The sequence below is a fragment of the Apteryx mantelli genome, chromosome 5 (genome assembly GCF_036417845.1).
Source record: "Apteryx mantelli isolate bAptMan1 chromosome 5, bAptMan1.hap1, whole genome shotgun sequence".
Lineage (NCBI taxonomy): Eukaryota > Metazoa > Chordata > Aves > Apterygiformes > Apterygidae > Apteryx > Apteryx mantelli.
This window is the reverse complement of record NC_089982.1, coordinates 845,717-868,466: the sequence shown is the minus strand read 5'-3', so window position 1 is coordinate 868,466 and position 22,750 is coordinate 845,717. Positions and strand designations below refer to the sequence as shown.

Genomic DNA, 22,750 nt, shown 5'->3' with positions numbered 1-22,750 from the left:
ACTGGCTTTGGTACTTTCCAGGTTGCCACGGCAGTATCTTTGGTGCTCACTTGGAAGAGCAGCAGGGGTAATCGTCCGAGGGGTGGACAAGCTGTGGCGGTCTCTCCACAGCACTGTGGATCCAAGCCCCCAGCAAGCAGCAATCGTCTCCAGGTGACAGGTGAGGTCTGCAGATGAGCGCCTCTGTCACTTGCAGCAGGCACTAACCCACCGCAGTCACTCACCACTTCCTCCACCCCAAGAACGACTGAACATTAGTGTCGTAGAAAGCTGCTAGCAGCGATTTGGTTCAGAGCGCCCTTATTCCCACGCACCGGCAGCTGCAGGGGAAGTGTGCCTGATGCACAGGTCAGGCAGAGGCTTCCCTGCTTACAACAAGCAAATGACTTGCGTACGGTTCTTAGGGTGGTACAGTCACCTTCTGATTGGCTAAATGTTCACTGAGGAGCTAAGAGAATGTTTTTTTGGGGGGGGTTTCACTAGCAACCTCTACAACTTCCAACTGCTTTTATCCACTTTGACTTCCTGTGTTTTACAAGGTACAAGACCTCACCCAAGGTTCAAGACTTCATTCCTTGTTCTATCTCAAGGTGGCAGTGATTAGTAAAATGAAGTTAGCCTTGCTGCTCTTGATTCTCCTTTGCTTCCCCATTGGAATACGACACCCAGGGAAGGGGTGGACTCCCCGTCCCCAGCAATATTCGAGACTTGCCCTGGCAGGGCTCTGGAGAAGCTCATCTAAGGCGCTGCTTCCCAAGAGAAAGTCAGAGCAGACGATCTGCAGAGGTGCCTCCCAACGGGGACTTCTCTGGGATTCGGTGTCCCGCAGCAGGGGCCAACCCAGGGAAAGCTCCACAGGCCTGTGGGTCAGGCTCTCGGAGGGTGACCGCAGGAGAGGCCCTTTGGGGCTGTGCTGCCTCCGAGGGCTGTGGGCCCTCCGCAAGAGCCCAGATGATGCCCACTGCTGGCAGGAGTGCCGTGGGCAGTCTGCGTGGCAGGAGCAGCAGGGGTAGCCGGCTGTGCCCGCGGGCTCCCTCCTGCCCTTCCTGCCATGCTGCAGAACCTGCCGATAGCCAGCAGGAAGACTTTTTCCCTGCCAGCCGAGCTCACTTCCCCTGGCTTTGGGGAGCAACCTCCAGCTGCTGGCTGCTCAGGAGCCTCCTTAAACGCAAAGCCAGCCCTCTTGGCTGCACGTCACACCTGGGCTGAACATTTAAACTCAGGAGAGCAGCAGAGCAGGAGCACAGGGCTGGTGCGGGCCAGCCAGGAGCCTTTTGTTGGTCCTCAGCTGCTGTGCGGAGGGGTGAGAGCTGCCTTGGGCGCCCCTGCCCAGGCGCCAGGTACTGCTGCGGAGGTGTGCGGGAGCGAGGGGCTGGGTGGTGTGCTCGGGGCATGTGTGGTGGAAGCAAGTGGAGCCTGCAAGAGGGCTGGGGCTGGCCTTGGCGCTTCCCTAGAGGGGTCTGAGCGTGCGGAGATGAGGACGCGGTCCCCGAGAGAGGTCGGGCCAGTTGCCGTGGTGGTTCCTGCTGTGCTGTGCGTGGTCCTGGTGCAGGGGTGTGAGGCTTCCCTGGGCTCTTCTCTGCTCCCGGGCTTCCCTGGTGGCTGGAGAGAAGGTCCCTATGGGACGGGGTAAAGAATACCTCGCCCATGATTAGTCTGTTCAGATTGCGCTGTGGTCTTCTGATTCGCTCTTGCCGTTGCTGGTGCTCCCAGTGTGCTTCTTCTGGACCTTTCTGGACGCTCTCGCACTTCCTGATGACCATCAGGCTGTTTGCGCAGCTTGACTATGTGCTCCCTTGGGGGCACGCCAAAACGACGCTGTAGTTTGGGACAGGTGGTTTCCTATTTCTCCTCCCCGAGCAAAAAGAGGGTTAACGTTCACAGGCTTCTGCAAACAGCTACCCTAACTCGGCCTGCCTCGTGCTGGCTGCTACCCCGGCTACTTCCTGGGGCAGGAAGGGCTTTGGCTTCCCGCAGGGTGACGCCGCCAAGTGTGCTAGTGGGTCTCAGCGGCTGGGAGAGGCGGCTGGTGCAGCTCTGTGAAATAGGAACTGTGCAAGCAGGCAGCAAGAGAGAGGACCCTGCGGTGCACACCGCTCTGGGCTCCCCTGCCCATCTGCCCCGTGCCTGGGCCCATTCCCCGGCAATCCCCTCTGAGACAAGACACCCCCTCTTCACCCAGCCGTTGTCCCGCAGCTCTGAGACTGCCCCCAAGCACCTCTTCTGCTGCTTCCTCAGCCCATCCCAGCTCGGATCCCTCTTCTCCATCCCCACAGCACCTTGGCCCACGCTCCCCAGGCCTCCTCCTGCCTCCCAGCGTGCACAGCCTCAGAGTCCTTCCTCGTACCCCAGGCTTGGCTGGGCTTCAGCGTGGCCGGCAGAGGGGAGCGGGCACGCTGGACAGGCTGCTTTGGTGGCCACGCTCTGCCTGCGGCTCAAGCCTTGTGCTGAATTCCTCTTTCTGCTGCTACGCATGGGGAGAGACAGCCTGTGCTCTTCTTCCAGGTTCACCGGGCTCCCACTCGCTGCAGCTGCCATGGCCAGCGCTGAGGCACACTTGGAGGCGGAGGCTCTTGCCCAAATTTCTGAAGGAGACATGAATGAGATAAGGGCTGCACTAGAGGAAGGAGACCTCACAGCAGCAGCCACAAAAGCACAGGAGATCCTGGCTAATGAAGAAAAGATCCAGCTCCACATTGCTGTAACGGGTGAGTCAGGCTCTGGGAAATCATCTTTCGTCAATGCCATGCGTGGCCTGCAGGACCATGAGGAGGGCGCAGCTGAGATTGGAGTGACAGAGACAACGATGGAGTGCAGCCCTTATCCTCACCCACAGCACTCCCATGTGACTTTCTGGGACCTGCCTGGGATTGGGACACCCGATTTCACACCGGCCATCTACCTTAAGGAGGTGCAGTTTGACCGCTATGACTTCTTCATCATCATCTCCTCCAGCCGCTTCACACAAAATGCTGCAACTCTTGCAGAGGAGATTCAGGCTCGGGGGAAGCGTTTCTACTTTGTGCGCTCCAAGGTGGATCAGGACGTGAGCAATGAGCGAAAACTGTACAATGAGGAGGGAGTCCTGAAGGCAAAAGGGAAGCAAGCTACTGAGACCCGGTCACAGCGGTATGATGAGATGGCAGTCCTGCTTAGGATCAGGCAGGACTGTGAAAGGAAGCTGGCACGTCTGGGCATAAGGTCCCCTCAAGTCTTTCTTGTCTGCAGGGATGATTTTAGCATGAAGTACGATGGTCCCAGACTGCTGAAAACCTTCCTGGATGATCTGCCAAGTGAGAAGAAACTCAGCTTCCTACGGTGCCTGGCCATCACTTCAAGGGAGGTCCTGAGACAGAAAAAGGAGGAGCTGATGAAGTATTTCTGGCTGAAAAGCCTTGCGTCGTGTGGAGGATCTGCTGTTCCCATCCCTGGTCTCTCTGCTGCTGTTGACATTGCAATCCTGGTGACATCCCTGAAAGAGTACTGCCGGACCTTTGGCCTGGCTGAGGAATCCCTCCAGAAGCTTGCAGAACAGGTGAACAAGCCTGTCAAGGAGCTGAAGGCTGTCATAAAGACCCCCCTGGAAGATGAAATAACCAAGGATCTTGTAATTAAGCTGTTGACCCAAAGCATTGGGGGTGCTGCGAAAAATCTTCCATTTTTGTTGAAATCCATCCCCACTTTCTTAGGGCCTATAGGTTCTCTGGTGTCTGCAGCAATGGCTTTCCCCACCACGTTCTTTCTGTTGAGGAATTTTCTGTCTGATGCTGCTGATGATGCCGAACGTGTTCTGCAGAAGGCTTTAGAGGGGACGACTCAAAAGAGCCACTTGTGGAGCTGAGCACAAACTGTGTGAAAGGAGTGTGTGGAGCTGCCAAGAGCAGGGGGGAGAGGGGCTGAGTCCAGCCAGCTGGATTCTCCACGGGTGGCCAATGCCTTGCTGTGTGGAAGTGCTGCAGGGTGCTCTGGTGGCGCTGGGGAGTGGGGTGAACCGCTGAAGCTATGTGTGTCTTGGCAGCAGGACAGCTCAGGAGGAGTGTGGCCAAGACTGCTCCTGCAGTAGTCTATTGCTTTCTTGTGAAGCTAGTTAGCAGTAGGTCTTCTATTGGGAATTAACATAGTATTATTTTTTTTATGCCAATGCTTTTCTATTGTCTCCTGTTCTATTAATATTTCTAGTAGTATTGTTCTAGTGTATTTCTACTGTTGTGTGACTGTTTCTACAGCCTTTATGTTAATATTTGAATTATGATTTTCATTTTCCTTTTAGTGGTATTCCTAGCTTAATTCTTGTCTTTACTTGCCTTTCATGACTGTTCATCGCTTTTAATAGCACTCATGCAAAGATTCCATTTTGTCATGGGTATTTCTGTGATTTTCAACACAATGAAATCTAGGCTCCCTGCCTATATTGAATCCTCTGCCTACGATGAATACCTGCCCCGGTCTAGAGCCTCCGAAGTCCCGCCGTCGGGTGCACAAGCGCACCAGGCGCGCAGGTCCCTGGAGTATCAGCCCAGGCTCTCAGTCCTTCTAACATCCCTGCCTGGACCAGGAGCACAGGTGCCCCCAGGCTCTCGTGTCACGGGCACCCAGCCCTGCGGCTCCCGTGTCCCACAGCCCCTCTCCAGCTGCTGCTCCTCAGACCTCTCAATGCACCCGCGCACCGAGCAGACAACAACCTCGCACAGAAATACGGTTTCATGAGAAGGTAGCCCAGACTGCGGCACTGGGGCACGGGGTGCGAGCAGACGAGCGCACGGACCAGCTGCTCTCTTGCACCCCGCCTGCCCCTCTTGTCCCCCTTCTCTCCATTTCCCCGTGCCTCTTCTCCTCCCACCCACCTCCATCTCTCCCTTTCTCCACCCTTGTCTCCTTCCACATAAACAACCAGCCCCTAATTACTTTCTCCCCCACTGGTCCCTGTTTCAATACCTCCAAGCTACCCCATAAATGCTACCAATAAATTGTAGACAGAGCTTTTCATCTCTCAAAGAGATTCTAAAATTTGAACAAATTAGTCTCTGAACTGAGCTAATTGAACTATTTGGAAGCAAGGAAATTTCCTCCATATACCTTGGGGTGGGGGTGGGGGTGGGGGTGGGGCCGAGCCCCGCCCAGCCCCAGGTACGCGGGGGAGCTCAGGAACGAGCTCCGTGGCTGCTCCGGGGCCTTGGGAAAGGCAGGGTGAGGGGGCGGGTGTTGGGTTATGGGTGCTCAGACCCTGTCCTGGCATTCCTGCCACGCTGCCTGTCCCGGCTTCCACCTGCTGCATACTGCCTTGTTACGTCTGAGTTTCTCCAGGGGCTCCTTGTTCGTCCATGCAGGTCTCCTGCCATCTTTGCTTGTCTTCCCGGTTATTGGGATGGACTGTTCTTGGCCTTGGAGGAGGTGATCCTTGAATATGGACCAGCTTTCTAGGACCCCTCTTCCCACTAGGCCCCTGTCCCCTGCGCTTCTTTCAAGCAGGTCCCCGAAGAGGCCACAGTTGCTTTCCTGAAGTCCGGGGTTGTAATCCTCCTTCTTGCGCTGCTCTCAGGGTCCTGAACCCCACCACCTCATGGTCACTGCAGCCAAGGCTGCCCCCAACCTTTATATCCCCAGCCAGCCCTTGCTTGCTCGAAGGTACGAGGTCCAGCAGAGCATGTCTTCTTGAGGACTCCTCTAGCATATCACCCGTAGCTGGAAGTTGTCACTGATGCTCTCCAGGAACCTGCTGGTTTGCTTGTGCCCTGCTGTGTTGTCCCTCCAGCAGTCATGAGGGTGGTTCAAGTCCCCCATGAGGATCAGCGCCTGTGAACATGGGGCTCCTACTGGCTTTGGTACTTTCCAGGTTGCCACGGCAGTATCTTTGGTGCTCACTTGGAAGAGCAGCAGGGGTAATCGTCCGAGGGGTGGACAAGCTGTGGCAGTCTCTCCACAGCACTGTGGATCCAAGCCCCCAGCAAGCAGCAATCGTCTCCAGGTGACAGGTGAGGTCTGCAGATGAGCGCCTCTGTCACTTGCAGCAGGCGCTAACCCACCGCAGTCACTCACCACTTCCTCCACCCCAAGAACGACTGAACATTAGTGTCGTAGAAAGCTGCTAGCAGCGATTTGGTTCAGAGCGCCCTTATTCCCACGCACCGGCAGCTGCAGGGGAAGTGTGCCTGATGCACAGGTCAGGCAGAGGCTTCCCTGCTTACAACAAGCAAATGACTTGCGTACGGTTCTTAGGGTGGTACAGTCACCCTCTGATTGGCTAAATGTTCACTGAGGAGCTAAGAGAATGTGTTTTGGGGGGGGTTTCACTAGCAACCTCTACAACTTCCAACTGCTTTTATCCACTTTGACTTCCTGTGTTTTACAAGGTACAAGACCTCACCCAAGGTTCAAGACTTCATTCCTTGTTCTATCTCAAGGTGGCAGTGATTAGTAAAATGAAGTTAGCCTTGCTGCTCTTGATTCTCCTTTGCTTCCCCATTGGAATACGACACCCAGAGAAGGGGTGGACTCCCCGTCCCCAGCAATATTCGAGACTTGCCCTGGCAGGGCTCTGGAGAAGCTCATCTAAGGCGCTGCTTCCCAAGAGAAAGTCAGAGCAGACGATCTGCAGAGGTGCCTCCCAACGGGGACTTCTCTGGGATTCGGTGTCCCGCAGCAGGGGCCAACCCAGGGAAAGCTCCACAGGCCTGTGGGTCAGGCTCTCGGAGGGTGACCGCAGGAGAGGCCCTTTGGGGCTGTGCTGCCTCCGAGGGCTGTGGGCCCTCCGCAAGAGCCCAGATGATGCCCACTGCTGGCAGGTGTGCCGTGGGCAGTCTGCGTGGCAGGAGCAGCAGGGGTAGCCGGCTGTGCCCGCGGGCTCCCTCCTGCCCTTCCTGCCGTGCTGCAGAACCTGCCGTCAGCCAGCAGGAAGACTTTTTCCCTGCCAGCCGAGCTCACTTCCCCTGGCTTTGGGGAGCAACCTCCAGCTGCTGGCTGCTCAGGAGCCTCCTTAAACGCAAAGCCAGCCCTCTTGGCTGCACGTCACACCTGGGCTGAACATTTAAACTCAGGAGAGCAGCAGAGCAGGAGCACAGGGCTGGTGCGGGCCAGCCAGGAGCCTTTTGTTGGTCCTCAGCTGCTGTGCGGAGGGGTGAGAGCTGCCTTGGGCGCCCCTGCCCAGGCGCCAGGTACTGCTGCGGAGGTGTGCGGGAGCGAGGGGCTGGGTGGTGTGCTCGGGGCATGTGTGGTGGAAGCAAGTGGAGCCTGCAAGAGGGCTGGGGCTGGCCTTGGCGCTTCCCTAGAGGGGTCTGAGCGTGCGGAGATGAGGACGCGGTCCCCGAGAGAGGTCGGGCCAGTTGCCGTGGTGGTTCCTGCTGTGCTGTGCGTGGTCCTGGTGCAGGGGTGTGAGGCTTCCCTGGGCTCTTCTCTGCTCCCGGGCTTCCCTGGTGGCTGGAGAGAAGGTCCCTATGGGACGGGGTAAAGAATACCTCGCCCATGATTAGTCTGTTCAGATTGCGCTGTGGTCTTCTGATTCGCTCTTGCCGTTGCTGGTGCTCCCAGTGTGCTTCTTCTGGACCTTTCTGGACGCTCTCGCACTTCCTGATGACCATCAGGCTGTTTGCGCAGCTTGGCTATGTGCTCCCTTGGGGGCACGCCAAAACGACGCTGTAGTTTGGGACAGGTGGTTTCCTATTTCTCCTCCCCGAGCAAAAAGAGGGTTAACGTTCACAGGCTTCTGCAAACAGCTACCCTAACTCGGCCTGCCTCGTGCTGGCTGCTACCCCGGCTACTTCCTGGGGCAGGAAGGGCTTTGGCTTCCCGCAGGGTGACGCCGCCAAGTGTGCTAGTGGGTCTCAGCGGCTGGGAGAGGCGGCTGGTGCAGCTCTGTGAAATAGGAACTGTGCAAGCAGGCAGCAAGAGAGAGGACCCTGCGGTGCACACCGCTCTGGGCTCCCCTGCCCATCTGCCCCGTGCCTGGGCCCATTCCCCGGCAATCCCCTCTGAGACAAGACACCCCCTCTTCACCCAGCCGTTGTCCCGCAGCTCTGAGACTGCCCCCAAGCACCTCTTCTGCTGCTTCCTCAGCCCATCCCAGCTCGGATCCCTCTTCTCCATCCCCACAGCACCTTGGCCCACGCTCCCCAGGCCTCCTCCTGCCTCCCAGCGTGCACAGCCTCAGAGTCCTTCCTCGTACCCCAGGCTTGGCTGGGCTTCAGCGTGGCCGGCAGAGGGGAGCGGGCACGCTGGACAGGCTGCTTTGGTGGCCACGCTCTGCCTGCGGCTCAAGCCTTGTGCTGAATTCCTCTTTCTGCTGCTACGCATGGGGAGAGACAGCCTGTGCTCTTCTTCCAGGTTCACCGGGCTCCCACTCGCTGCAGCTGCCATGGCCAGCGCTGAGGCACACTTGGAGGCGGAGGCTCTTGCCCAAATTTCTGAAGGAGACATGAATGAGATAAGGGCTGCACTAGAGGAAGGAGACCTCACAGCAGCAGCCACAAAAGCACAGGAGATCCTGGCTAATGAAGAAAAGATCCAGCTCCACATTGCTGTAACGGGTGAGTCAGGCTCTGGGAAATCATCTTTCGTCAATGCCATGCGTGGCCTGCAGGACCATGAGGAGGGCGCAGCTGAGATTGGAGTGACAGAGACAACGATGGAGTGCAGCCCTTATCCTCACCCACAGCACTCCCATGTGACTTTCTGGCACCTGCCTGGGATTGGGACACCCGATTTCAGACCGGCCATCTACCTTAAGGAGGTGCAGTTTGACCGCTATGACTTCTTCATCATCATCTCCTCCAGCCGCTTCACACAAAATGCTGCAACTCTTGCAGAGGAGATTCAGGCTCGGGGGAAGCGTTTCTACTTTGTGCGCTCCAAGGTGGATCAGGACGTGAGCAATGAGCGAAAACTGTACAATGAGGAGGGAGTCCTGAAGGCAAAAGGGAAGCAAGCTACTGAGACCCGGTCACAGCGGTATGATGAGATGGCAGTCCTGCTTAGGATCAGGCAGGACTGTGAAAGGAAGCTGGCACGTCTGGGCATAAGGTCCCCTCAAGTCTTTCTTGTCTGCAGGGATGATTTTAGCATGAAGTACGATGGTCCCAGACTGCTGAAAACCTTCCTGGATGATCTGCCAAGTGAGAAGAAACTCAGCTTCCTACGGTGCCTGGCCATCACTTCAAGGGAGGTCCTGAGACAGAAAAAGGAGGAGCTGATGAAGTATTTCTGGCTGAAAAGCCTTGCGTCGTGTGGAGGATCTGCTGTTCCCATCCCTGGTCTCTCTGCTGCTGTTGACATTGCAATCCTGGTGACATCCCTGAAAGAGTACTGCCGGACCTTTGGCCTGGCTGAGGAATCCCTCCAGAAGCTTGCAGAACAGGTGAACAAGCCTGTCAAGGAGCTGAAGGCTGTCATAAAGACCCCCCTGGAAGATGAAATAACCAAGGATCTTGTAATTAAGCTGTTGACCCAAAGCATTGGGGGTGCTGCGAAAAATCTTCCATTTTTGTTGAAATCCATCCCCACTTTCTTAGGGCCTATAGGTTCTCTGGTGTCTGCAGCAATGGCTTTCCCCACCACGTTCTTTCTGTTGAGGAATTTTCTGTCTGATGCTGCTGATGATGCCGAACGTGTTCTGCAGAAGGCTTTAGAGGGGACGACTCAAAAGAGCCACTTGTGGAGCTGAGCACAAACTGTGTGAAAGGAGTGTGTGGAGCTGCCAAGAGCAGGGGGGAGAGGGGCTGAGTCCAGCCAGCTGGATTCTCCACGGGTGGCCAATGCCTTGCTGTGTGGAAGTGCTGCAGGGTGCTCTGGTGGCGCTGGGGAGTGGGGTGAACCGCTGAAGCTATGTGTGTCTTGGCAGCAGGACAGCTCAGGAGGAGTGTGGCCAAGACTGCTCCTGCAGTAGTCTATTGCTTTCTTGTGAAGCTAGTTAGCAGTAGGTCTTCTATTGGGAATTAACATAGTATTATTTTTTTTATGCCAATGCTTTTCTATTGTCTCCTGTTCTATTAATATTTCTAGTAGTATTGTTCTAGTGTATTTCTACTGTTGTGTGACTGTTTCTACAGCCTTTATGTTAATATTTGAATTATGATTTTCATTTTCCTTTTAGTGGTATTCCTAGCTTAATTCTTGTCTTTACTTGCCTTTCATGACTGTTCATCGCTTTTAATAGCACTCATGCAAAGATTCCATTTTGTCATGGGTATTTCTGTGATTTTCAACACAATGAAATCTAGGCTCCCTGCCTATGTTGAATCCTCTGCCTACGATGAATACCTGCCCCGGTCTAGAGCCTCCGAAGTCCCGCCGTCGGGTGCACAAGCGCACCAGGCGCGCAGGTCCCTGGAGTATCAGCCCAGGCTCTCAGTCCTTCTAACATCCCTGCCTGGACCAGGAGCACAGGTGCCCCCAGGCTCTCGTGTCACGGGCACCCAGCCCTGCGGCTCCCGTGTCCCACAGCCCCTCTCCAGCTGCTGCTCCTCAGACCTCTCAATGCACCCGCGCACCGAGCAGACAACAACCTCGCACAGAAATACGGTTTCATGAGAAGGTAGCCCAGACTGCGGCACTGGGGCACGGGGTGCGAGCAGACGAGCGCACGGACCAGCTGCTCTCTTGCACCCCGCCTGCCCCTCTTGTCCCCCTTCTCTCCATTTCCCCGTGCCTCTTCTCCTCCCACCCACCTCCATCTCTCCCTTTCTCCACCCTTGTCTCCTTCCACATAAACAACCAGCCCCTAATTACTTTCTCCCCCACTGGTCCCTGTTTCAATACCTCCAAGCTACCCCATAAATGCTACCAATAAATTGTAGACAGAGCTTTTCATCTCTCAAAGAGATTCTAAAATTTGAACAAATTAGTCTCTGAACTGAGCTAATTGAACTATTTGGAAGCAAGGAAATTTCCTCCATATACCTTGGGGTGGGGGTGGGGGTGGGGGTGGGGGTGAGCCCTGCCCAGCCCCAGGTACGCGGGGGAGCTCAGGAACGAGCTCCGTGGCTGCTCCGGGGCCTTGGGAAAGGCAGGGTGAGGGGGCTGGTGTTGGGTTATGGGTGCTCAGACCCTGTCCTGGTGTTCCTGCCACGCTGCCTGTCCCGGCTTCCACCTGCTGCATACTGCCTTGTTACGTCTGAGTTTCTCCAGGGGCTCCTTGTTCGTCCATGCAGGTCTCCTGCCATCTTTGCTTGCCTTCCCGGTTATTGGGATGGACTGTTCTTGGCCTTGGAGGAGGTGATCCTTGAATATGGACCAGCTTTCTAGGACCCCTCTTCCCACTAGGCCCCTGTCCCCTGGGCTTCTTTCAAGCAGGTCCCCGAAGAGGCCACAGTTGCTTTCCTGAAGTCCGGGGTTGTAATCCTCCTTCTTGCGCTGCTCTCAGGGTCCTGAACCCCACCACCTCATGGTCACTGCAGCCAAGGCTGCCCCCAACCTTTATATCCCCAGCCAGCCCTTGCTTGCTCGAAGGTACGAGGTCCAGCAGAGCATGTCTTCTTGAGGACTCCTCTAGCATATCACCCGTAGCTGGAAGTTGTCACTGATGCTCTCCAGGAACCTGCTGGTTTGCTTGTGCCCTGCTGTGTTGTCCCTCCAGCAGTCATGAGGGTGGTTCAAGTCCCCCATGAGGATCAGCGCCTGTGAACATGGGGCTCCTACTGGCTTTGGTACTTTCCAGGTTGCCACGGCAGTATCTTTGGTGCTCACTTGGAAGAGCAGCAGGGGTAATCGTCCGAGGGGTGGACAAGCTGTGGCAGTCTCTCCACAGCACTGTGGATCCAAGCCCCCAGCAAGCAGCAATCGTCTCCAGGTGACAGGTGAGGTCTGCAGATGAGCGCCTCTGTCACTTGCAGCAGGCGCTAACCCACCGCAGTCACTCACCACTTCCTCCACCCCAAGAACGACTGAACATTAGTGTCGTAGAAAGCTGCTAGCAGCGATTTGGTTCAGAGCGCCCTTATTCCCACGCACCGGCAGCTGCAGGGGAAGTGTGCCTGATGCACAGGTCAGGCAGAGGCTTCCCTGCTTACAACAAGCAAATGACTTGCGTACGGTTCTTAGGGTGGTACAGTCACCCTCTGATTGGCTAAATGTTCACTGAGGAGCTAAGAGAATGTGTTTTGGGGGGGGTTTCACTAGCAACCTCTACAACTTCCAACTGCTTTTATCCACTTTGACTTCCTGTGTTTTACAAGGTACAAGACCTCACCCAAGGTTCAAGACTTCATTCCTTGTTCTATCTCAAGGTGGCAGTGATTAGTAAAATGAAGTTAGCCTTGCTGCTCTTGATTCTCCTTTGCTTCCCCATTGGAATACGACACCCAGAGAAGGGGTGGACTCCCCGTCCCCAGCAATATTCGAGACTTGCCCTGGCAGGGCTCTGGAGAAGCTCATCTAAGGCGCTGCTTCCCAAGAGAAAGTCAGAGCAGACGATCTGCAGAGGTGCCTCCCAACGGGGACTTCTCTGGGATTCGGTGTCCCGCAGCAGGGGCCAACCCAGGGAAAGCTCCACAGGCCTGTGGGTCAGGCTCTCGGAGGGTGACCGCAGGAGAGGCCCTTTGGGGCTGTGCTGCCTCCGAGGGCTGTGGGCCCTCCGCAAGAGCCCAGATGATGCCCACTGCTGGCAGGTGTGCCGTGGGCAGTCTGCGTGGCAGGAGCAGCAGGGGTAGCCGGCTGTGCCCGCGGGCTCCCTCCTGCCCTTCCTGCCGTGCTGCAGAACCTGCCGTCAGCCAGCAGGAAGACTTTTTCCCTGCCAGCCGAGCTCACTTCCCCTGGCTTTGGGGAGCAACCTCCAGCTGCTGGCTGCTCAGGAGCCTCCTTAAACGCAAAGCCAGCCCTCTTGGCTGCACGTCACACCTGGGCTGAACATTTAAACTCAGGAGAGCAGCAGAGCAGGAGCACAGGGCTGGTGCGGGCCAGCCAGGAGCCTTTTGTTGGTCCTCAGCTGCTGCGCGGAGGGGTGAGAGCTGCCTTGGGCGCCCCTGCCCAGGCGCCAGGTACTGCTGCGGAGGTGTGCGGGAGCGAGGGGCTGGGTGGTGTGCTCGGGGCATGTGTGGTGGAAGCAAGTGGAGCCTGCAAGAGGGCTGCGGCTGGCCTTGGCGCTTCCCTAGAGGGGTCTGAGAGTGCGGAGATGAGGACGCGGTCCCCGAGGGAGGTCGAGCCAGTTGCCGTGGTGGTTCCTGCTGTGCTGTGCGTGGTCCTGGTGCAGGGGTGTGAGGCTTCCCTGGGCTCTTCTCTGCTCCCTGGGTTCCCTGGTGGCTGGAGAGAAGGTCCCTACCCTGGTGCAGCTTTGCCGGGCTTCTCCCTCCCCACACCCCCGAGTCTTTTCCAGACGCTCTCGGTCACCCCACTACTCTTTTGTGTCCGTAGTTACAGGATGGGGTGAAGAATACCTTGGCGATGATTAGTCCGTTCAGATTGCGCTGTGGTCTTCTGATTTGCTTTTGCCGTTGCTGGTGCTCCCAGTGTGCTTCTTCTGGACCTTTCTGGACGCTCTCGCACTTCCTGATGACCATCAGGCTGTTTGCACATCTTGGCTGTGTGCTCCCTTGGGGGCATGCCAAAACGACGCTGTAGTTTGGGACAGGTGGTTTCCTATTTCTCCTCCCCGAGCAAAAAGAGGGTTAACGTTCACAGGCTTCTGCAAACAGCTACCCTAACTCGGCCTGCCTCGTGCTGGCTGCTACCCCGGCTAGTTCCCGGGGCAGGAAGGGCTTTGGCTTCCTGCAGGGTGACGCCGCCGAGTGTGCTAGTGGGTCTCAGCGGCTGGGAGAGGCGGCTGGTGCAGGTCTGTGAAATAGGAACTGTGCAAGCAGGCAGCAAGAGAGAGGACCCTGCGGTCCACCCCACTCTGGGCTCCCCTGCCCATCTGCCCCGTGCCTGGGCCCGTTTCCCGGCCATGGGCTGGGCTTCAGCGTGGCCGGCAGAGGGGAACGGGCACGCTGGACAGGCTGCTTTGGTGGCCACGCTCTGCCTGCGGCTCAAGCCTTGTGCTGAATTCCTCTTTCTGCTGCTTCGCATGGGGAGAGACAGCCTGTGCTCTTCTTCCAGGTTCACCGGGCACCCACTCGCTGCAGCTGCCATGGCCAGCGCTGAGGCACACTTGGAGGTGGAGGCTCTTCCCCATATTTCTGACGGAGACACAAATGAGATAAGGGCTGCACTAGAGGAAGGAGACCTCACAGCAGCAGCCACAAAAGCACAGGAGATCCTGGCTAATGAAGAACAGATCCAGCTCCACATTGCTGTAACAGGTGAGTCAGGCTCTGGGAAATCATCTTTCATCAATGCCATGCGTGGCCTGCAGGACCATGAGGAGGGCGCAGCTGAGACTGGAGTGACAGAGACAACGATGGAGTGCAGCCCTTATCCTCACCCACAGCACTCCCACGTGACTTTCTGGCACCTGCCTGGGATTGGGACACCCGATTTCAGACCGGCCACCTACCTTAAGGAGGTGCATTTTGACCGCTATGACTTCTTCATCATCATCTCCTCCAGCCGCTTCACATACAATGCTGCAACTCTTGCAGAGGCGATTCAGGCTCAGGGGAAGCATTTCTACTTTGTGCGCTCCAAGGTGGATCAGGACGTGAGCAATGAGCGAAGACTGTACGATGAGGAGGGAGTCCTGAAGGCAAAAGGGAAGAAAGCTACTGAGACCCGGTCACAGCGGTATGATGAGATGGCAGTCCTGGCTAGCATCAGGCAGGACTGTGAAAGGAAGCTGGCACGTCTGGGCATAAGGTCCCCTCAAGTCTTTCTTGTCTGCAGGGATGATTTTAGCATGAAGTACGATGGTCCCAGACTGCTGCAAACCTTCCTGGATGATCTGCCAAGTGAGAAGAAACTCAGCTTCCTGCGGCCCCTGGCCATCACTTCAAGGGAGGTCCTGAGACAGAAAAAGAAGGAGCTGATGAAGTATGTCTGGCTGAAAAGCCTTGCGTCATGTGGAGCATCTGCTGTTCCCATCCCTGGTCTCTCTACTGCTGTTAACACTGCAATCCTGGTGACATCCCTGAAAGAGTACTGCTGGACCTTTGGCCTAACTGAGGAATCCCTCCAGAAACTTGCAGAACAGGTGAACAAGCCTGTCAAGGAGCTGAAGGCCGTCATAAAGACCCCCCTGGAAGATGAAATAACCAAGGATGTTGTAATTAAGCTGTTGACCCAAAGCATTGGGGGTGCTGAGAAAAATCCCCCATTTTTGTTGAAATCCACCCTCACTTTCTTAGCGCTTATAATTTCTCCGGTGTCTGCAGCAATTTCTTTCCCCACCACGTTCTTACTGTTGAAGAATTTTCTGTCTGATGCTGCTGATGATGCCGAACGTGTTCTGCAGAAGGCTTTAGAGGGAACGACTCAAAAGAGCCACTTGTGGAACTGAGCACAAACTGTGTGAAAGGAGTGTGTGGAGCTGCCAAGAGCAGGGGGGAGAGGGGCTGAGTCCAGCCAGCTGAATTCTCCACGGGTGGCCAATGCCTTGCTGTGTGGAAGTGCTGCGGGGTGCTCTGCTGGCGCTGGGGAGTGGGGGGAACCGCTGAAGCTATGTGTGTCTTGGCAGCAGGACAGCTCAGGAGGAGTGTGGCCAAGACTGCTCCTGCAGTAGTCTATTGCTTTCTTGTGAAGCTAGTTAGCAGTAGGTCTTCTATTGGGAATCAACCTAAAATTTTAATCTATTAAACCAGTCCATTTCCTCAAATGTGTTCATTGTCTCTTCTGTGCAGAGATTAGGTGGGGCATTCCTGGAGCAGTCAGGGCTTGATGACAGCATAGCTCTGGGTATGCGCACAGCCCTTATATCCAGGTACATCATGATTTTAACCGCATCTTCTTTCTTGTATCACAGTTATTGCTTAAATTCCTTGGATAAGAGGGAAGCAATTCATGCTTCCAGTGAGTAGGCTGGGGGAAAGCTCAAGGTGGGTCCAGATTTCTCCCCACTCCATTTGGAGTTTGCCATAAGGAAGCGCTCTTCAGAGCTGGGGTTCTTTCTGGAGGTGTATGGGGGCAGAGAAAGCCAAAAGGAGGGGTCTGAGGGTGGCACCAAAAGCCAAGCCGAGCTCAGGGGAGCATAGGAAGCCTAAAGGAGGGGTGTGGAGAGCATGAAAGGTCTCTTGGGGGTTCAGAAAAAGCATGACAAAGGGATCTGGGGGTCACAAAAAGGTGACAGGCGGGATGCGGGAGGGCATCAGGAAGCCCCGTGGAGGAGTCTGAGGAGCCCATGAGGATGGAGAGCGGCACAAAGAGCGAAAGGAAGAGCCCTGGGGAGGCACCAAAGGTAAAAGAAGGGATCTCAGGGGCATAAGAAGCTAAACAGAGGGCTCTGGGGGGCACAGGAAGGGTGAGAGGAGGGACCTGGATGTGAAGGAAGGGTGGAAGAGGGGTGGTGGATGGCACAAAAAGCTGAAAGCAGGGATCTGGGGAGCGCGAAGCCAAATGGAGGCACCCGGGGGTTGTACGCAAACGTACAATCGAGGAATGTGGGAGCACAAAATGAGGAAAAAAGGGGAGCTGGGGGCGGGGGTGAATAAAGGGAAAAGGAGGCATCTGGGGGGCACAAAAAAGCCCGAAGGAGGGCGCAGAAAGGTCAAAGGGGGATGCGGGTGGCAAAAGAAGCTGGGAGCAGGGATCTTGGGGGTGCAAAATGCCAGCGGGATCTGGGGGGGCTGCAAGGCCTGAACACAGGGACTCGTCTCTGCACTCACCGCAGGGTCGCTCCAGCTTTTCCCCTCACTGAGGAAGGGCTTTGCCAACATTTGGGTGTTCCCACGACACCATCCCAGAACATCGTTTGATTAACCTTACCCTCTTAATTAACATTTCCTTTTCATTTAATGTTACTAATGGTCAAGTTTCCTTTTATTAATATTTATACCTTTATGAATATTTCTCATTTATTACAAAAATTGTTTTTCATTTTCCTATTTTTCTATTAATTTTTCTATTAATATTTTTCTGCTAATGCTTTTCTATTGTCTCCTGTTCTATTAATATTTCTAGTAGTATTGTTCTAGTGTATTTCTACTGTTGTGTGACTGTTTCTACAGCCTTTATGTTAATATTTGAATTATGATTTTCGTTTTCCTTTTAGTGGTATTCCTAGCTTAATTCTTGTCTTTACTTGCCTTTCATGACTGTTCATCGCTTTTAATAGCACTCATGCAAAGATTCCATTTTGTCATGGGTATTTCTGTGATTTTCAACACAATGAAATCTAGGCTCCCTGCCTATATTGAATCCTCTGCCTACGATGAATACCTGTCCCGGTCTAGAGCCTCCGAAGTCCCGCCGTCGGGTGCACAAGCGCACCAGGCGCGCAGGTCCCTGGAGCATCAGCCCAGGCTCTCAGTCCTTCTAACATCCCTGCCTGGACCAGGAGCACAGGTGCCCCCAGGCTCTCGTGTCACGGGCACCCAGCCCTGCGGCTCCCGTGTCCCACAGCCCCTCTCCAGCTGCTGCTCCTCAGACCTCTCAATGCACCCGCGCACCGAGCAGACAACAACCTCGCACAGAAATACGGTTTCATGAGAAGGTAGCCCAGACTGCGGCACTGGGGCACGGGGTGCGAGCAGACGAGCGCACGGACCAGCTGCTCTCTTGCACCCCGCCTGCCCCTCTTGTCCCCCTTCTCTCCATTTCCCCGTGCCTCTTCTCCTCCCACCCACCTCCATCTCTCCCTTTCTCCACCCTTGTCTCCTTCCACATAAACAACCAGCCCCTAATAAAGTAATTAGCTCCCCCACTGGTCCCCGTTTCAATACCTCCATCCCCAAACTGGACTTTTCTGACACTGTTACTGGGCCATGCCAGCTTTCCCTGGTATCACCCATGTGGTCACTTAGTTGCTAGTGGCCTTGTGAGAGCTCTTCTCTAGGCACTCAAGTCCCTGAATTACGCCAATACGAAGTTGTTCTGAAAATCCCAGATAAGATGTGAAATCTCTTCCTTTTTAACCACTGTAGAAACTCTGCCGATCCAGGCAGTGTCATATAGATGATCACTCTTCTCCCACAAGGGTAGGATCCCTCCATTCAGTGCCATCGCCTTGCAATTCAAACCTGCAGTGATACTATTTTTTGTCCCAGATCCACAAGTCTGTCGCATCTCATTTCCGCTTCAGGAGCGCTGCTGATCTTGACAATCTCATTGCATCCGTCTTCTAAGTTCTGAAATAAATGGAATAAAGGTAGATAAAATCTCTACTGGGTTTCGTTATTTTTTACGGACTGCTCTCTTCACCCTAGCACAGGAGAAACCTCCCAGCAGGGGGAAGCAGATGCCACGTAACGAAAGCCTCATCAAACAGCAGCTTCTTAAAACCGTTGGAACTGCCTGACCTGTGTGAGACCTCCTCAGCACAAATAAAGGAACAAATGTCCAGGAAAACACGTACCCCTGGCCAAAACAAACGACAGACACCATTCATAAGCCAAAGGTGCTTTTCTGACACCCACCACCACATAAAGAAGGCCTCAAAATTTTTGAAGGATGTGAGCAGAAAGGAGATACTGGTGATAGTGAGTGTGGGGTGACCACTGGGCTGAACGTTTGGCTACCAGGTTAGGCGATTGTGGAAAAGGTCATTTCAAGACATTGTTTTTAATCAGCTTGTGCTCTTGACAGGGAAAGGAAATCTTTGTAAGTGTTCTTATTTAAAATCCCACACCAGCGGGATGATGGCATTTTAGGAGGCTTGGAGATGTACTCGGGCGGATGTGAGAAAATTAGTGTCTGGAATTGGAAGCTTTTCTCATGCTTTCTCTAACCCTGCAAGAAATACAAGCTACATGAAAGCTACCCCATAAATGCTTCTTAAATCACTTAACAGAGAAATGCCTGTTTCAGGTGTTGCTATAAAAACCAGTTACAATCATCCAATACAGTTTGTTAACTCCCATGATCTCCTGTGGCCGAGGAACTGGTGAAGTCAGATAGACAAAACTTTCAAAACTGGAAGTGAGTCGGCAAAGACTTCTAGAAAAATGATGAATGATTCATTTCCTTTGGTTAGGAAATGAACCATTTATTGGCAATTTTAGTCAAACTCTGTGTGGATGGAAAACAGAACTGCCTTTAAATAAACAAAGAGAGAACTTCTTTTATTGCTTCAGTAGATCTCCCTTGCATGAAGTCAGCTTTATCTATAGACAGCAAATTGTACTGTTGTTTCTCATTAGCAAACCTGTTAAGATTTTAGAATTTTAGATTTTAGAATTAGTAGGTCTTAGCCTCTCACGCCTTGTTTTTATCAATAAATTGTTGAAAGAGCTTTTCATCTCTCAAAGAGTTTCTAAAATTTGAACAAATTAGTCTCTGAACTGAGCTAATTGAACTACTTGGAATGAAAGAAATATCCTCCGTATACCTCTGGGTGAAATTACTCCCGACAAAAGCTGGCTCTGCACTTCCCCAGGATCTGGTTCCAGATGCCAAGTGAGTGGTATCTTCCAGTTCAGGGACTTGGGACATCCTCGCCATCTTACCCCACTAATTCTCGCCAGGACCTGCCTAGGGGGGACCAAGGCCACCACCCTGCTCTCCAGATCTGATGCCATGGGAGCAGCCCTACAAATCACCCCACTCTCACCAAGGCAGGGCAACCTACAGCCTGGTATTACCTCCCAGCAGCTCCAGCTGCCCTCCTGGTGTCCACTGGGGATGCGCCTCATGAAAGAGGCTGAAAGGGCCACTATTGGAAGGGAGATGGGGAAGAGGTGTCAAACTCTACTAATGATGTCACCCTCAGGCCCAGCTCTCTTGCTCTCTTGCAAATACTAGTGGCTCGAGCCTAGCATCATCTCATGGAAGTAGAGTCAGATACCCGGGGTCGGGGTTGGTCCACTGTTGCCCTTCTGTAAGATGGGAGCACAGCGCTCTGCTGAGAGAACGAAGAGAAAAGGGCACTCAGAGGTTACCTTAAAAATGCCACACAAGCACCCCAAATAGATCCCCAACGCAGGGTGCTTCTGTTACAAGAGAAACAACCTTCCACGCTGGAAAGATGTTTGGGCAAGCTACCTCCTGTCTACGACTTGGAGGTGTGCAACGCAAGAGCAGTCATATGGACAGGGAAAAGGAGACCCCCCCCCAAGCTCAGAGGTACTGTATCAGAGATCACCAGGGAATCGGTCCCCAGCTGGGATCTAATTCCCAGACCTGTGCTGCCTTTTCTAGTGAAGATGAAGGAAAATCAAGATTTTTCAGAGGGACACTGGCAAGTAAACAGACTGGGCAGGAGCTGACCATCCTGGGACATTTCAGTAGCTCTTAATGATGGCTACAAAGAATTAGCTGAGCAAGCATCATACAACCTCTGGAGCTGCAGATCTGCCAAATACATTTTTTCCCCCTTTTTAAATGTTTTGTGACAGTTTCAGAATTGCTGTCCTTTATCTCGCTCTACCTCCTCTCCCAATAAGTACTCTGCCAGGTTGCTGCATCATCCACAACAGCCTATAAAATTCTCTTCTGCTGCAATATCTCCCCTGTCCTTTGGTTCAAGGCATGAAACTTATGAGGTATTTAAAATAGCAAAGTACTCATCTAAGGCTGTTAATGCCCCAGGTACTCCTTTATTTGAAGTATCTCAGTGTTTCTCTGCAGAAACTACTCTGCTAAATCACGAGGAGGAAGCATCAGCCGCATGTCTGAAAGCAGAAGAGGGGAGGGAGAGCTGTAGTGGTCCCTCCCAGGGCAGGAGGCGAAGAGCTGTGCAAAGACAAGGCCATGTTCTCTTTGGGCCGTTCGTAAGTTGGAGGCAGGGAGAGATCTGGTGGCCGGGCAGTGCTGCAGGTGACTGCTCACTCCCTACCTCCCACGTCCAGGTTGTCCTTGCAACATCTGCTGTGGAAGGCCAAGCCCTTGCACTCCAACCCTTGCTTTCCAAAGGGCTTCTGCTCATCCCTGGCACAAATACAGCTAATATTTAGGTCACATGCAGCACTGCAGTTGCTCAGAAGCAAAACAAGCCTGGTTTTAAAATGACTTATTACAGGCCTCCACTTTAAGCAGTTTTTCTCAAGGCCGTGAGGGACAAGCCCTTGAGTAAAGTCTGGGAAGAGGAACGGCTTTAATCGGTACCAATCTGTCAGCGTTCCCTTTGCAGGAGGAGTAGGGGTGTATCACCGAAAATCCGGGAAATAACACTCTCCAACCACAGGGATGAGGTTAGAAAGTCGGCACTACTTTATTGCGGCGTTGGGCGCATGGGGGATCACAGAATCACAGAATCACAGAATCACTGAGGTTGGAAGGGACCTCTGGAGATCATCTAGTCCAACCCCCCTGCTCAAGCAGGGTCACCTAGAGCACATTGCACAGGATTGCATCCAGGCGCATTTTGAATATCTCCAGAGAAGGAGACTCCACCACCTCACGGGGCAACCTGTTCCAGTGCTCTGTCACCCTCACAGTGAAAAAGTTTTTCCTCATGTTAAGATGGAAGTGTCTGTGTTTCAGTTTGTGCCCATTGCCTCGCGTCCTGTCGCTCGGCACCACTGAAAAGAGTCTGGCCCCATCCTCTCGACACCCTCCCTTCAGATACTTGTACACATTGATAAGATCTCCTCTCAGCCTTCTCTTCTCCAAACTAAACAGGCCCAGCTCTCTCAGCCTTTCCTCATAAGAGAGATGCTCCAGTCCCCTAATCATCTTTGTGGCCCTTCGCTGGACTTGCTCCAGTAGTGCCACATCCCTCTTGTACTGGGGAGCCCAGAACTGGACGCAGTACTCCAGATGGGGCCTCACCAGGGCTGAGTAGAGGGGGAGAATCACCTCCCTCGACCTGCTGGCAACACTCTTTCTGATGCAGCCCAGGATACCATTGGCCTTCTTGGCCACAAGGGCACATTGCTGCCTCATACTTAACTTGGTGTCCACCAGCACTCCCAGGTCCTTCTCAGCAGAGCTGCTTTCCAGCAGGTCAACCCCCAACCTGTACTGGTGCATGGGGTTATTCCTCCCCAGGTGCAGGACCCTGCACTTGCCTTTGTTGAACTTCATGAGGTTCCTCTCTGCCCACCTCTCCAGCCTGTCCAAGTCTCTTTGAATGGCAGCACAGCCCTCTGGCGTATCGGCCACTCCTCCCAGTTTTGTATCATCAGCAAACTTGCTGAGTGTGCACTCTGTGCCTTCATCCAGGTCATTGATGAAGAAGTTGAACAAGACTGGACCCAGTACTGACCCCTGGGGGACACCACTAGCTACAGGCCTCCAACTAGACTCTGTGCCACTGATCACAACTCTCTGAGCTCTGCCATTCAGCCAGGTCTCAATCCACCTCACTGTCCACTCATCTAACCCACACTTCCTGAGCTTGTCTATGAGGATGCTATGGGAGACAGTGTCAAAAGCCTTGCTGAAGTCTAGGTAGACAACATCCACTGCTCTCCCCTCATCTACCCAGCCAGTCATTCCATCATAGAAGGCTATCAGATTGGTTAGGCATGATTTCCCCTTGGTGAAGCCATGCTGACTACTCCTGATCACCTTCTTTTCCTCCACATGCGTGGAGATGGCTTCCAGGATGAGCTGCTGCATCACCTTTCCAGGGATGGAGGTGAGGCTGACTGGCCTGTAGTTCCCTGGGTCCTCCTTCTTGCCCTTTTTAAAGACTGGGGTGACATTGGCTTTCTTCCAGTCCTCGGGCACCTCTCCTGTTCTCCATGACCTTTCAAAGATGATGGAGAGTGGCTTAGCAATAATGTCCGCCAGCTCCCTCAGCACTCGTGGGTGCATCCCATCAGGGCCCATGGATTTGTGGGTGTCAAGTTTGCTTAAATGA

At 54.0% G+C, this 22,750-nt stretch overlaps 1 protein-coding gene across 1 annotated transcript; it reads left to right on the top strand.

Moving 5' to 3' along the window:
• The first annotated feature begins 12,717 nt into the window (after positions 1 to 12,717).
• LOC136992157 (interferon-inducible GTPase 5-like) lies at positions 12,718 to 15,633 on the top strand. The gene is made up of 2 exons (XM_067297044.1): positions 12,718 to 12,962; positions 14,017 to 15,633. Exon 2 carries the CDS (start codon positions 14,048 to 14,050, stop codon positions 15,350 to 15,352), a length of 1,305 nt encoding a protein of 434 aa, XP_067153145.1. The 5' UTR covers positions 12,718 to 12,962; positions 14,017 to 14,047; the 3' UTR covers positions 15,353 to 15,633.
• The last annotated feature ends 7,117 nt before the right edge of the window (positions 15,634 to 22,750 follow it).

Excerpts from the sequence above, each read along its gene's own strand:
- LOC136992157 (XM_067297044.1), top strand. The coding sequence starts at position 14,048 with ATGGCCAGCGCTGAGGCACACTTGGAGGTGGAGGCTCTTCCCCATATT.